Source organism: Gymnoscopelus braueri (assembly GCF_963280865.1).
Source record: "Gymnoscopelus braueri genome assembly, chromosome: 18".
Classification (NCBI taxonomy): Eukaryota; Metazoa; Chordata; class Actinopteri; order Myctophiformes; family Myctophidae; genus Gymnoscopelus; species Gymnoscopelus braueri.
In genome coordinates this window covers 33383804-33396959 of record NC_137618.1, presented here as the reverse complement: position 1 = coordinate 33396959, position 13156 = coordinate 33383804, and the positions used below count along the sequence as shown (strand labels likewise).

The window sequence follows — 13156 nt, the reverse complement described above, 5'->3', positions numbered from 1 at the left end:
CATTCTAGGCATAGATAGTCATAGATATATTGTCAGACAGACACACACACACACACACACACACACACACACACACACACACACACACACACACACACACACACACACACACACACACACACACACACACACACACACACACACACACACACACACACAGTTAATAAAAGCTACAGCACATGCAAGGTATCCAGGTGTTCCAACAGTACACTCACTGGAAGAAGAGACTGGCAGAGGCACTCATAGACAGGTCACGCTTACCGGTTTCCTTAAAGGTCAACACACCTACTTAAGAGGCTCCAATTTACTTTTAAAGCGCATTATCAAAGGAAAGGGGAAAAAAACAACTTCCCTGCAAATCAGGAGGATTCTCTGGCAATGTCTGTTGCATTTACAAAACATGACTGTTCTTAGTTCTCTGGTGAGGATGGGAAGGAATGACATTATTTTATATCACATCTGATAAAACACATTAAAAAGTTTATAAAGACAGAGGACACGAGCTTGTAAAATTGCCCATTTCCCCCTTGACAAGTGAAAACACGCTAATACAAGGCGGACGACATCCACCACATCATCATCAGTGGTGGCGTAATGATCCTCTCCCAAACTCACACACCAACTATGCGGCACAGACAAAAGTCTTCCAAGCAGCCTACTGACGCCGAGTGAGTGAGTGAGAGAGAGAGAGAGAAAGAGAGAGAGAGAGAGAGAGAGAGAGAGAGAGGAGAAAGCCTCTTGATAGACTCTTGTAGATGCCATTCCCTATCACGCAATGCCTCTCAGTCATAAACACATGACAAACGCGGCCTTAATCATTTTTTACGAGCGGGGATGTGCAGGGGGGCAGCGCATGGCTGGAGGGGCAGAGGGGAGCAGTGAGCAGCAGGCGGCCTCCTCTGCACAGAGGAGAGGGCCGTGCGGTAAAGTCTCCTCTGGAACATCACTCGGCCAGCGTGCCTTTGATCTCCACACCGCAATTACGCCAGCATCCAAATGAGCATGGAGTCGCCTCCGACGCAGACTTCAAACATGCACATGGACGCATTCTCATACACGTACACGGCACTGTGTATAGGATTGGAGCCATGTGCTCCTCTCAACAGTAAATGATGTACTGTCTCCAGCAGTGAACCTGGGGATGAAAGGGGGCCCTGGTCCTTCTATGATCCCTCCATTAATGATGGCTTGCTAAACCCCAATACTGTGCATTCTTGTGTAAACGAGGTCAACTTGGTATGTAGTGGCGCCTGCACTCTAAACAGGAGGGTACACACAATGATTTTTTGTTTTGTTTAGAAACTTCAGTAAGTCTGATAAGGCTCCTGATATCAACTGTGCCTGATATGGTTAGAGCAGGGACTCTCAAACCCTTTCAGCTTGACACCCAAAAGAGAAATCTTCTGTCTTCCTGGGATCCAAACTTACATAACATATTTATGAATTTGTAGATCTGTTACTTTTGCAAAATTTTCATCTATTATGAGACGCCCAGATAGGGATGCTAGAGTTCATGTGGTTATGTTGGAAGCAACGAATGGCCAGCCTGAAAATGCTAATATGATGTGCAAGGTATTGCAACTATAGGACTGCACTGCGAAAAATACTGAGCCCGCAAAACAACCCAGGCAAATATACTCAACGATACAGATGAAACTGCCGCACTTGCCTCACTTCTAGGCATCGTCTTTGTTCCCTCTGCACATTAAAAGCTGAGATTGCAATTTGTCTTGCTGTTTGCTTTGAATAGCCCTTAACCATATCATCATCTCAACTGTGCTGGAGGAAAAACACGGGAGCATGGCGACAGCAAAATGGCAGTCTGGCGTCTCTGCTGCAGACTAGCTGCCATTAGGGCTGAGAGCAGCATTTATTGTACAATTAGGGGCAGTCAGATCTACCTGTAATCATCTCCATACAGGTGTGAGCTCCTCTCTGGACAAGGGAAGTGACTCATCACTTGTCAAACGTCAACACTTTGATGTCAGCATTGTTTGACACAGGGCCCTGAGGGCACCTGGGCACTACTGTTTAAAACGCTCTCGAGATTTATTGCATTTCGTACAGCTGAAAAAGGAAGGGGAAAGAAACACGCAAAAGAAAAAAATAACTTCCTGCTGATGACTGATGCTCCACATGTCATGAATCATTTGATTTATGAGTTCTCTTCTCGAGATATTCCTCCTCCCTCTCGGTCTGACAGTCATACTTTCATGTCAGGAACATTTCAACAGTCAAAGGTAAACAACTGCCCTGTTAATACAATGCTGCCAAGTAAATTGTCGAAAAACAAATACTGGAAGGACTGTTTGACATCGAAAACCCTAGAGGGCAATTGGAAAAGTGTGACAACAATCCACAAGATTGTTGTTATTTACAAAACGGCTGTAGTGTAGATAAATATGCCTTTCAGATGCTATAATGGATGCCTCGCACCCATCTTCTAGATTTGCTCAGACTTCGGCCAGATCAGAGCATTACTCATGCTAAACAGCTGCTCATGAAGAAATATCACATTCTTGTACAACATAATGCCACAGATCTGGAGGGCGGGGGATAAGTATCATTTGGAGCATGCAATGTCATTAGTGACCAGTTTAGCGCTTATGAATAAGTGTGCTCATGGAAAAACATCCCCATCTCTGCATACAAGCATTGAACAGTAAATCATACACAGGAATAAGCACATTTTAATGATTCACCGTGACATAAGACTCTGTTGCTATTGGAATCTATGTGGATTCTGTCCGGAGCAGACAGTGTAGCCTGTAAAGCATGCTGTTAATATTCTCAGCCTCTGGGCCAACGTTTGAAGCCAGAGTTCTCTTCAGACCAAACCAAATAAGTAAAGCAATTTTAGACATCACAATATTTAAAGACTACTATCCTTGTGATTTATAGGCCTTCCCCATATGATATTAATTACTTTTTTGGCTTGGGGTCTGAGTGTTTATTTATTTATTTATCTATTTTGTCATTTAAAGCCTTCACCCTCTTTGATTTCATATGGAAATGAGATTTTTTTTTGATGGAAAATGGAGACCATATGCTAAAAAGTGCTTAATGAAGTGCAGAGTTCGGGGGCTGGCTAGGGTTTGCAGGGCTGGATGTTGTGTTAGGATATTGCTTAGTGCCACCTCCAGGCAGATCCTCTCGCAAAGACACAACCATTTAGCCAGCAGGAGACAGGAGTCAGTGCACCACTCTAACCTGGACATACATTTTCCATATCCTTGTACTACAACACACGCACAGTCGCACACAGGCACACACACACACACACACACACACACACACACACACACACACACACGCACACGCACACGCACACACACACGCACACGCAGACGCACACGCACACAAACACAAACACAAACACAAACACAAACACAAACACAAACACAAACACAAACACACACACATTATTGCTAATAAGCAGATATTCAGAAATACTCAGTCATAAATTTAGGGGATTAGCAAATGTACATACAGAAAACAAAGGAAGGCTTGGGGATCTGTAGAACATGAGAAGGGGCAGTGATTTGTCTGTGTTAAGCCCTTCTCCTAAGCCCTTACCATTTGTTCTTTCTCCTGATGTAGTCTCTCTCCGAGAGGTTAACGAGGTACATCATTGGTTTGGATGTCAAAAATAAGTATTTGTTCAATACTTCGACTTGTGACAGAGAGAAGGCAAATACTTGGGACCCAAACTTTCCAAAGTAGCCTTTGAGGACCATGCACAGAGAGATAAGTGAGGACAAATCAAATTAGGGTCTGCTGCTCTGCAGGGAGCATCTATAAAGCCTCTAGAGTCTAGATCAAGATCAGCATGGACACATGTCATTAGTTTGATAAAAAAAAAGAAACAAAACACCACAAAAAGAGACAGCATGCATGTTAACTTGCTATTTGCATAGAACACCCTTAAAAATACAGCAGCTGGACTTTCAAGCCAGATGAAAAGATAAACCACGATAAATCACATTAACAAATTTGAGTGTAACATCAAAGGCTTACCTCCTTGTCGTTCCAATCGTGATAGTAGCGGACGTGTTTCTTTTCATCCACAACCCAGCTCTTGATTTTGCACATTACGTCCTGTTTGGGATTAAAAGAGAATGAACAAGAAGCCATTAAAGGAGATGAAAAAGAATATAAACCCAGCAGGGTATGGGGTAATTATTTCCTAAATGCATGGCATCCTGATGCCAAAATGAACAATGGCTGCGCTCGTATTCAAACAGGAGAGGTCCGGCTTTGACAGGGATGGCATGTGCACACGGGCCCCTTCTCCCTCCTTTAAATCATGACTAAATGCCTTCTGGGGAGGCTCACTTAGACTCATTGTTATGTACACTGATATTCCATAGGGACTGTCTGATGAATAGAATAGCAAGAGGGCAAAATTGGAAAAAGAGCAGGGAACTAATTGCAAGTTGGTTAGTTATGTGTAAATTATTAGCTCTTCCTCAGGCGCTCTGCTGTATGCAGTCATATTGAATATGCACTTGTTAAGTGCTAATTATGCATGCTCCTTCTGGAGAAAATATTTGGCATTTCCACCTATGTTTGCTATATTCATTACCGAGGTAGTAGGGGATGGAGACTGCGGGCAGGACTGGGTCTTGACAAGATCTGGAAAGTGGAATCGGGTGGGGAAAATGGGAGGGAGGCGGTTATAAAAATTTGTAATAAAGAAATTGAGCCTATTATTGTTGATCCAGCCCCACAGAAATTAGCGGAACACATTCTTTTTTGTTCATGTCAACTTAACCTCCCCCTTCATATAAAAACTCCCCCACCCCCCTGCTACACTCCCCCTACCACCTCTTTCCTCCCCAAACCCTTGCAGCACTTCACAATCACACTCCCTTTTGAAAGAACTGAGGGGGAAAGAGAGGAAAAAAGGGGGAAAAATCCTGCCAGAGCCTCAATTACACAATGGCAGAAAAAGCTCCACACACTGACCCCCAGCCAGCTGCATTCACTCTCTGCACATCTTTCTCCGCAGGAATTCTAAAGGCCTTTTAGTCAGGCAGCCAGAGTGCAGCCAGCGGGGGACAGCACAGGAAGAGCGGCGCACACTCCGCCCGCGCCGGCCCAAGTCCTCACAGAGAGATTAATCATCTGTGAAATGGAAACAGCAAACGGCCAGTGACACAGGCTGAACCCGCTCCAGGTTTCCCTCATCAGCTCGCAGCCGCCGTGCAGTGCTCCTCTAACAGGCAGGTGTTAATAAAAGGCATATAGGTCCCACAGGGGTCAAACACATACGCCTGCCACCATGAAACGCCGCTGGTGGGCTCGCTTCTTATTATTGTTTGGTAAGGAATGGGATTTTTTCTTTTCGGGGGGGGGGGGGGGGAGTTCAAACAGACAAAAGCAATGAAATATTGTCTTTGTACACACGATGCTAGCCGCGTTATACAGTACTATGAGCCCGTTGCCTGTAAACATGGATTAAGCCTAGAGTTGAGACTCATTCACACAGGCTCGCTGTGCTCTGAATGGACAGCATCCATATACTAACTGCATCCACAAAACTCATGTTAGGCTTTAACCCTGTCATTAGCAGGTCCCAAAACACAATGCCTTGTACAACCGTAATGTTGGGAACACATGTGTGATGTAGGCCTACTGAACTTCATTTAAAATACACAGGAACAATACTGGAATTCCCCTCTCAACACAACATGTTATGTTTCTTTTTTCTTTTCTTTTTTCATCTTACTTGGTAAAAGCAATGCGTGTTAATTATTCTAAGCTGTTTGCATTTGTCTGCTAGTAATGAACTCTTTGAAAGTTCTGCAGAAACCACCAAGAGTGGTTGCAGCAGAAAAAAAAAGAAAAGCATAACTTGATGTGGATTTGTTCCTGGGTGTTAAAGTCCCATTAAAGAAGAGCTATGGGCCAGATTTCACCCTCTAAAATCGCTTAAAAGAGATACCAATATTATCAATTTATTTTGAAGTCTTAACATAACTACGTAACTTTTTCAGTTGAACAAGCCACTCACATCGACTTCATCATTGTTATGGTCATCAACACACTCATGCCAAAATTATGTAGGCACCGGAAATGCAATTATGTATTTTGCAGTTAAAAAATAAAGTTTCTGAGGAAGAGCTGTTGCTTTCCAAAATATCTTTGGGCACTAGGACCCTGCAGCATTCCTTTTTCCGTGCTCCTTCTGCGCTGTAATGACAGTGGCGCAACAAAGGGTGTCGCTGAAACAGACTACTAAAATGAATGTTACACAGTATGACTTTAATGCAATTAAAAATGTTTGTACTTTGGAGATCACTGGCTTATTACAAGTCATCCTGCAATCATCCTGCATCATCAATATACACACTTGTCACTATCTGTTTCAATTGCCAGATACCCTTTAGCTCTTGATGGATTTGTTTTTATCCAAATAAACTAAAGTTACTCCATGACTTACACTAAGGGAGAGCTAAACCACCTTTGTCCTGATCCTACATTAAAATTTAGATTTTCGACTGTTTTGGACGTGGTGATGTTACATTTTACGGCTTTGATCAATTTCAAATAACATTGTAAATAACATTTGTAATTAAGATGAGAAATATTTCTCAGATATTTCTCACTCACTGCCATTGAAGCAAGATAAGGAAGATTTGAATACTTGAGGCTCATTAGGTATTGTTTATTGTTAAATCATAGACGCCATAGCCAGTGAAATCATAGCTTTTGTAGATTTTGTCATATAGTAAAATAGATATAACAAATAATGTGAAAATAGTATAACAAATTCCTTAAATTCAAATTTACCACAGGGAGAATATTTAAAAAAAAAAACATTTCCTGGGCAGGAATATGTCTGACACAGAAACCAATAAAAGAATACTGGGGTGCTGTGGGAAAATTAGGTGCTGCTACGGAAATTAGAACTTAATTCAAAGTTCTTGTTAATTACTCAGTAAGTGCAGAATCTCAGTATGTAATTAGCAATTAAATAGCTACATGGTGTTTACCTTTTTATCTCATGGCATTTTGTGGCACTATAAAAGGAAGACCAACCCTCTTAAATTCATAGCAACTGTGGTGATGCACATGTTGTGCACATACATGTTGTAACAAAATCTATCTCAGAAATACTCCCAGAAACAGATACAGTCCCTCCACAAATTAAACTCAGCTTCACATGTCAAACAGCAGAGACTCAGCACCCCCCACATCCCACCATCTGAAGCTTGCTATAGCCTTTGATAAGGGCCATTCTTCCACGTCTAAAGAGGTCTTCTATAGATTTCACTTGGCATCGCGTACACAACCTTTGACAAGTAATGTAGATCATTTTTATTCATTGCCTGAAATTGTCAGCAATTATGTGCGTCAACGGCCACCTGCCTGGCCTGAATGGCTCCTGTCTGTGGGGCCGCAGAGGGGGATTACTCCGAGGGGAACCAACCAGGCGCTGGGCCTCTGCAGCAGGTGAAATGGCCCTTCTCGTTAGTGTAATGAGTGGTCAGAGCCCTCGCGTGTCGGGGCCTGAAATTGGGCGCAGTTACAAGTGAAAGGCCAGATTACCTCGCTTACTGGCCCATTTTGCATCGGGGTCACCCTCTCCCTGCCCTGAGCACCGCTAGTGCATGTCAAATCATCATTGCCCACTATATCCGGCCTTGCTTGTGTGACAGAGGATAGACTCACAACAAAAGCATAGCATCGCTGTCGGGCAGATGCATATGTTCCTTTTCAGGAAATGTAAAAAAAAAAAACGCTGTGTTCCAATGGATCCAATGTAGTCATTATTTAGTCTTATTTAATAATATTTCTAAAGTATATCTAAAAGATATATCTAAATATAGCCTATCTAAAAGCTCACAATGCGACATCACACCCCGTTGTGTGCCTGTAGATCGGCTATTTTTGCTACTTTTGTGTGACATTGTTGTATGACAAAGTACAATAGGGCATTCATTTATGAAAAGCAAAAATATGAAATATGGAGATACAAGGTTTCTGCCCAACAGTGCCAATAGTTAGCTGCACCGCCTTATTACCCACTGCATAACTGATGCCACACACAGAATTATGCTTTTCATTTTTAATTTTCAATCTAGCTACCTCTACCACCCCGTCTCACTGCACATAACCCAGGAACAGTTTACTGTATTCATATCTACATGTAGGTTCGTGGGTCACCCCATTGTGTGGTGTCACCCAATTGTCTTAGCTGTTGTAGGGTGCACGAACATGAGCAAGAGCTGTACTGTGATTTGAGTATTACTTTACATGAATAGAGCCTTGTGGAAACACTTTCATTAGCCCAGCGCTGTGACCCAGGGTTAGCAGCTGAATAAGTAACTCTCTATTAATGATTTCTACAGCAGAACACCCCTGACCCCTGATCACTTTCATTCTCAGAAAAAAGGGGAAAAACAGGGAGCTGCAGAAGGGGGTGGGGGTGTGAGAGAACAAAAAAAATGAGAAAATAAATACATACATTTTCCTCCCATGTCATGTGTGTGGTATGATTATTATTTGTTATTTCGTTTTTAAATATTGCACATCGAGTAGTAGAGGCGCCTCAAAAGGTCTTCGCACATTATGATGGCATTCTAGGCTTGATGGTGGTGTGATGTACTATTGAGATTTATAGATACATTATACATACAGTACATATACATTCTTTATGTTTGTTTTTATCGTTGTCTCTTGTGTCTCTTATTCCCTGGGAGCCCATAAGATTCATTTTAAAATGTGGGTATACACCATTTATTCACGGTCATTATCTTTTAATTGTCTAGGATAATATAATATTCTTGTCAGATATTTTTGTCAGATACCAACAGGTGCAATGCATCTCATGTGATTCTTCACATCATGTGACCGTTGTGTATATAAGATGGTGTGTCTCACTGTTACCAATGTCTGATAAAGAGCACGTAGCTTGAAACATCACGCAGGCACGCTGTGGGTACAATAAACTCTAAATTTTAAAGTGGAGCCCAACAGTGTATGAGCAGTTTTTCTTTTGTTTTGTGTCTATTTTGTTTTCTGCTCAGCACCTGCCTTACTTAGTATTGGATGTGTGTGTTCTTCCTCATCAGCATGGTTATTATTATTTATGCCTTGCTGTTAGCGAAAGCAATGGATGTTGACTCATGTATTCAGGTGAGGGGGGAGTGATGGACAAACGAGGGCCATTGATTCATGTAATCCGGGATGCTGGGGATGCTGTCTCGACTCTCATGCACAGTATTCAGGTGGACATGCTAGGAATATAGACTAATGTATGGGGGGGGCCACGAGGGACATGCCAGGGACGTTGTCTCATGTATTCAGGTGGGGGGAGGACGATAGACATGCCAGGGACGCTGTCTCATGTCTTCAGGCGGGGGGAGGACGATAGACATGCCAGGGACGCTGTATCATGTGTTCAGGTGGACATGCTAGGAATATTGACTCATGTAATCAGGTGAGGGGGAGAGATGGACATGCTAGGGACATTGACTCAAGTAATCTGGGGCTGGGGGCAATAGACAAGCTAGGGATGCTGTCTCGACTCTCATGTATAGTATTCAGGTGGACATGCTAGGAATATAGACTGTCTGGGGGGGCACAATGGACATGCCAGGGACGTTGTCTCATGTATTCAGGCGGGGGGAGGGTGATAGACATGCCAGGGACATTGTCTCATGTATTCAGGTGGAGGGGCGATGGACATGCTAGGGACATATTCAGATTTAAGTTTCTTGTCATCGCCTTTAATGGCCACCTTTTCCAGTTTTTTAATAACAGGTTGGATCATCTCCTCATCCTTCAGCCTTAGCTCCTCGTGGATGATCTCCATGTCCCTCACTGGGTCTGTCCCCTCCACATGGATGATGTCTTCATCCTCAAACGCACCTACAGCACAATACAGCAACATGGATGCACAATGCACGATGCACACAGCAAGACACCCATACTGTCAAGGCAATAATACTGTCATCTTATGTCGGTGACAGGAGCATGCTCCCCCGCATACAGACATGTTGCACATAAAGCGCGCACGCAATTGTAGAATCAATGGCATTGACTGCCTGAGATCACATATTGTAGAATGATTAAAGGTAGTCGACAATGTTTACCGGTCACAGAGAATATCAGTAAAACGAACGCATCCATATGAGAAAGCATAGTGGGAGATGCAGGAAAGTCACAACCAATACACTGAACATATTCATATACATTTGATTTTCCTGTTCAATGGGCAGACCTGTGTCAGCCCAACAAATAGTCAACTTGCAGTGTTTCCGTCAATGTCTTTTAATGGAAAACTTTAACTTAACTTTAACAGCTTTTTTCTCTCTGAGGCAGTGTAAACATCCACAACAACCACTAGCAGTAGCACTACTCAAGAATCATGCTGTTTTACAACCATGAGCCATATACCGTATTAACATTAAGACACAAATGTCAGAAATACAAAAAACAAACAAAAAAACATTATACCATCTAATCTATAAATATGGAAATATATGAGAAGGGGTCCAATCCTCTCCTAATCAATGGCTTAGTAGCAATGGCTGGACTGGTGATTAGATAATGAGGCACTAAAGTAGACCATTAGCCAGCAGCAGCTCTTGGTCTCCTTCTGAGGGTTAGGGAGGGGGGTGGGGTGGGGGGTGTACATCTGTCACACAAGAGTGACAGCCTTTAACCAATGGCAACTACAGCATCCTTAGCCTGTTAACAATACACATGTTTACAGGCTTCCCTAATATCATGAGTACTTTGCATAACATGCAGTAAATAAAATCATCTTCTAGTTAAATTCACTGTCTGAATTTAATGCAGTACAGCAGCACATCTTCCATTTTATACTTCTTCGAACGACACTGTTGCAGTATTTTTTTCATTAGCGCAACAAACCAATTGTTGTTCAAGTTCACATAATACGAATACCATCTCATCCACGGGGTGTGTGGACGATGTGAGATGAGACAAGAGCTTTAAGCACTGCCGCATTGACGGATGCTATGTTCGGCATCTGCCTGTTGGAGTCACTTAATGTTGTCGACGATCCAGGTTGGAGTGTTGACATCCATGCGTAAAGGACTGTTGACAGTTGTAGCCCAGGGAGAAAACAGCGTCACTGTCACTTTATCATGGCTGTCACACCTCCATCTGTCACACCTCCGTCACTCAACAAGTTCCTACAGTGATTCATGTTAAAAAATGATTCATGATTCAATGCTTCTAGTTGTCACAATGCGTAACGCCTCAGATTTAACTACATGAAGCTTAGTGTCCCTATTCTGGGTCGAACATTCGGCAAAAATAGCCGATCTACAAGCTCACAAAGCATCACAACGCAACACAAAGCAACACTTTGTGGAGAAAAATTTGCGGACCCAGTATAGAGCGCTGGGGGACACCAGTCAACTAAATACTGTAAATATTTAAGGTTTAAGTGGTTAAACAAACCTTCTCTGATCTAGATTTCATGCAGAGCTGTTACATCACCGGACGAAAGACAGTTGAATTGGTGTTTAACTCTATGTATGAGCAGCAAAGCTAATTCCAGCCCCTCCAACTAAAGAGATCATAATTTTGTTGTCTACATAGTTTCCATCCCAAGATCAATCAGAGACAAACAGTTCAGTCTTTAGAGCAATGCTTAAAGTACTAACAGATTGATATCAAATTGGAACCTTCTACTTGCGTGTTGTATTGTGTTAAGAAGTGATGTTCACCTGAAAAATCCAGAACCACATGGCCTGTATACGCCTGTGTCAACAATCAATGCATTTCTTTGGGGACGATAGGATCAGCAACAAAATGACACAAATCTCTAATTTTATACGACAGATGTTCACTCCCCAACAGAAGCAGGTAGAGTCTATGGTGCAAGCTGTCACCCAGTGAGTTGTCCTCATGGTGAAATGAACTTATCCAATTACTCGTTGCCTAATCAGGCTGTTTTGGTTCTGCTGCTCTTCCAGAGGTACTCCACAGTATAAACAGTTCACTTACAGCACACAGAAAGGGGCTAATCAGTGGAATTATTGTTTTGCTGCTTCAATTTACCAGCTCCCTGTTCAACACTGATTGGAATGAAAATTTGCTATTGTCTCTGCATGAACCCAGAGAATATAATGCAATGTAAATCACTGTGTGACCAGCAATAATATACATACATTAAACATGGGTGTGATGTATAGTTTTGGTACAATTAGCTTAAAATGGAAACTATTTGTTAAACCTTCTGTACAATTCACTACCTTAGATTTCAATGAAGGGTTTTTCAAAATGGGACTATTGTTAACAGACAGATGATGATTAGTACAAATAGTAGGCCTATTTCTGTAACTATTAGGACTGTATTGGCACTGCTATTAAGTCCTCTTTTTCCAAAACGTAGAAAATTAAAAAAGCAAAAGGGAAGTACATCACTTTGTACAACAGTTCACACCAGGAATTAATGAGCAACAGTCTATACCTGTTTTTAACTCCATTATAAAAGCCTGATGAATCTACCCATCAAACGATGTTTCCCGTTGTTCAGGAGCTAGAGCAGCTGATCACCAGCCATTTAGTCATCCACTTACTCTCTCTTCCGGCTACTATATATTCCAAAGTAATTTGCTTTAATTAATTTCGCCTAATTTAACATTCACATCTACTATGCCACAGTCCCCCATTCAGGCTTTAGAGCCGGGGTACAGATGCATGAGGCGAGAAAGAGGAGGGGAAAAAAATATGTGAGGGGGGAAATCTCCACAATTAGTCGTTTAACGACTGGCTCTGGGTCTGCCTATGTGACGACAGCTCTTGTAGTGCTGCGGCGCCACACAAAGCCACAAGCAAGACTTTTAAAAAAAACAGAGAGAGAGGAAAAAGGGGGAAAGGCCTTGTTTCAGGAATCAAGTCTCTCTCATTTTACAACTTTTATTGGAAATACTTTGTGTTTTGAAGAGACTATTGACAGGTGTGCCTTTTACCCAACAAAGAGCTTTGTCTTTAAGGGGCTGAGTGGCTTCCAACAGCCAGCAGACAACACAGTAAAATCCTAAGTGTTATTTTAACTGCAAGGGTCCAGTTGGCTTTATTTGTACACTCTCAGAGTAAAAATGTGTTAAATTAATACAGTGAATATTACTGTGTACAGTAAAGCATACAAGTAGTTACGAGAGGGACC

At 42.3% G+C, this 13156-nt stretch overlaps 1 protein-coding gene across 1 annotated transcript in view; it reads right to left on the bottom strand.

Annotated features, from left to right (window-relative positions):
• The window catches only part of LOC308106045 (obg-like ATPase 1), a gene marked incomplete at its 3' end in the record, with an annotated part of 39868 nt that overhangs the window by 14103 nt on the left and 12609 nt on the right, over positions 1-13156 (bottom strand). The window contains 3 exon segments of the mRNA XM_080457052.1: positions 3577-3674; positions 4018-4098; positions 9707-9879. Of these exon segments, the coding sequence (XP_080313178.1) occupies positions 3577-3674; positions 4018-4098; positions 9707-9879 (352 nt within the window).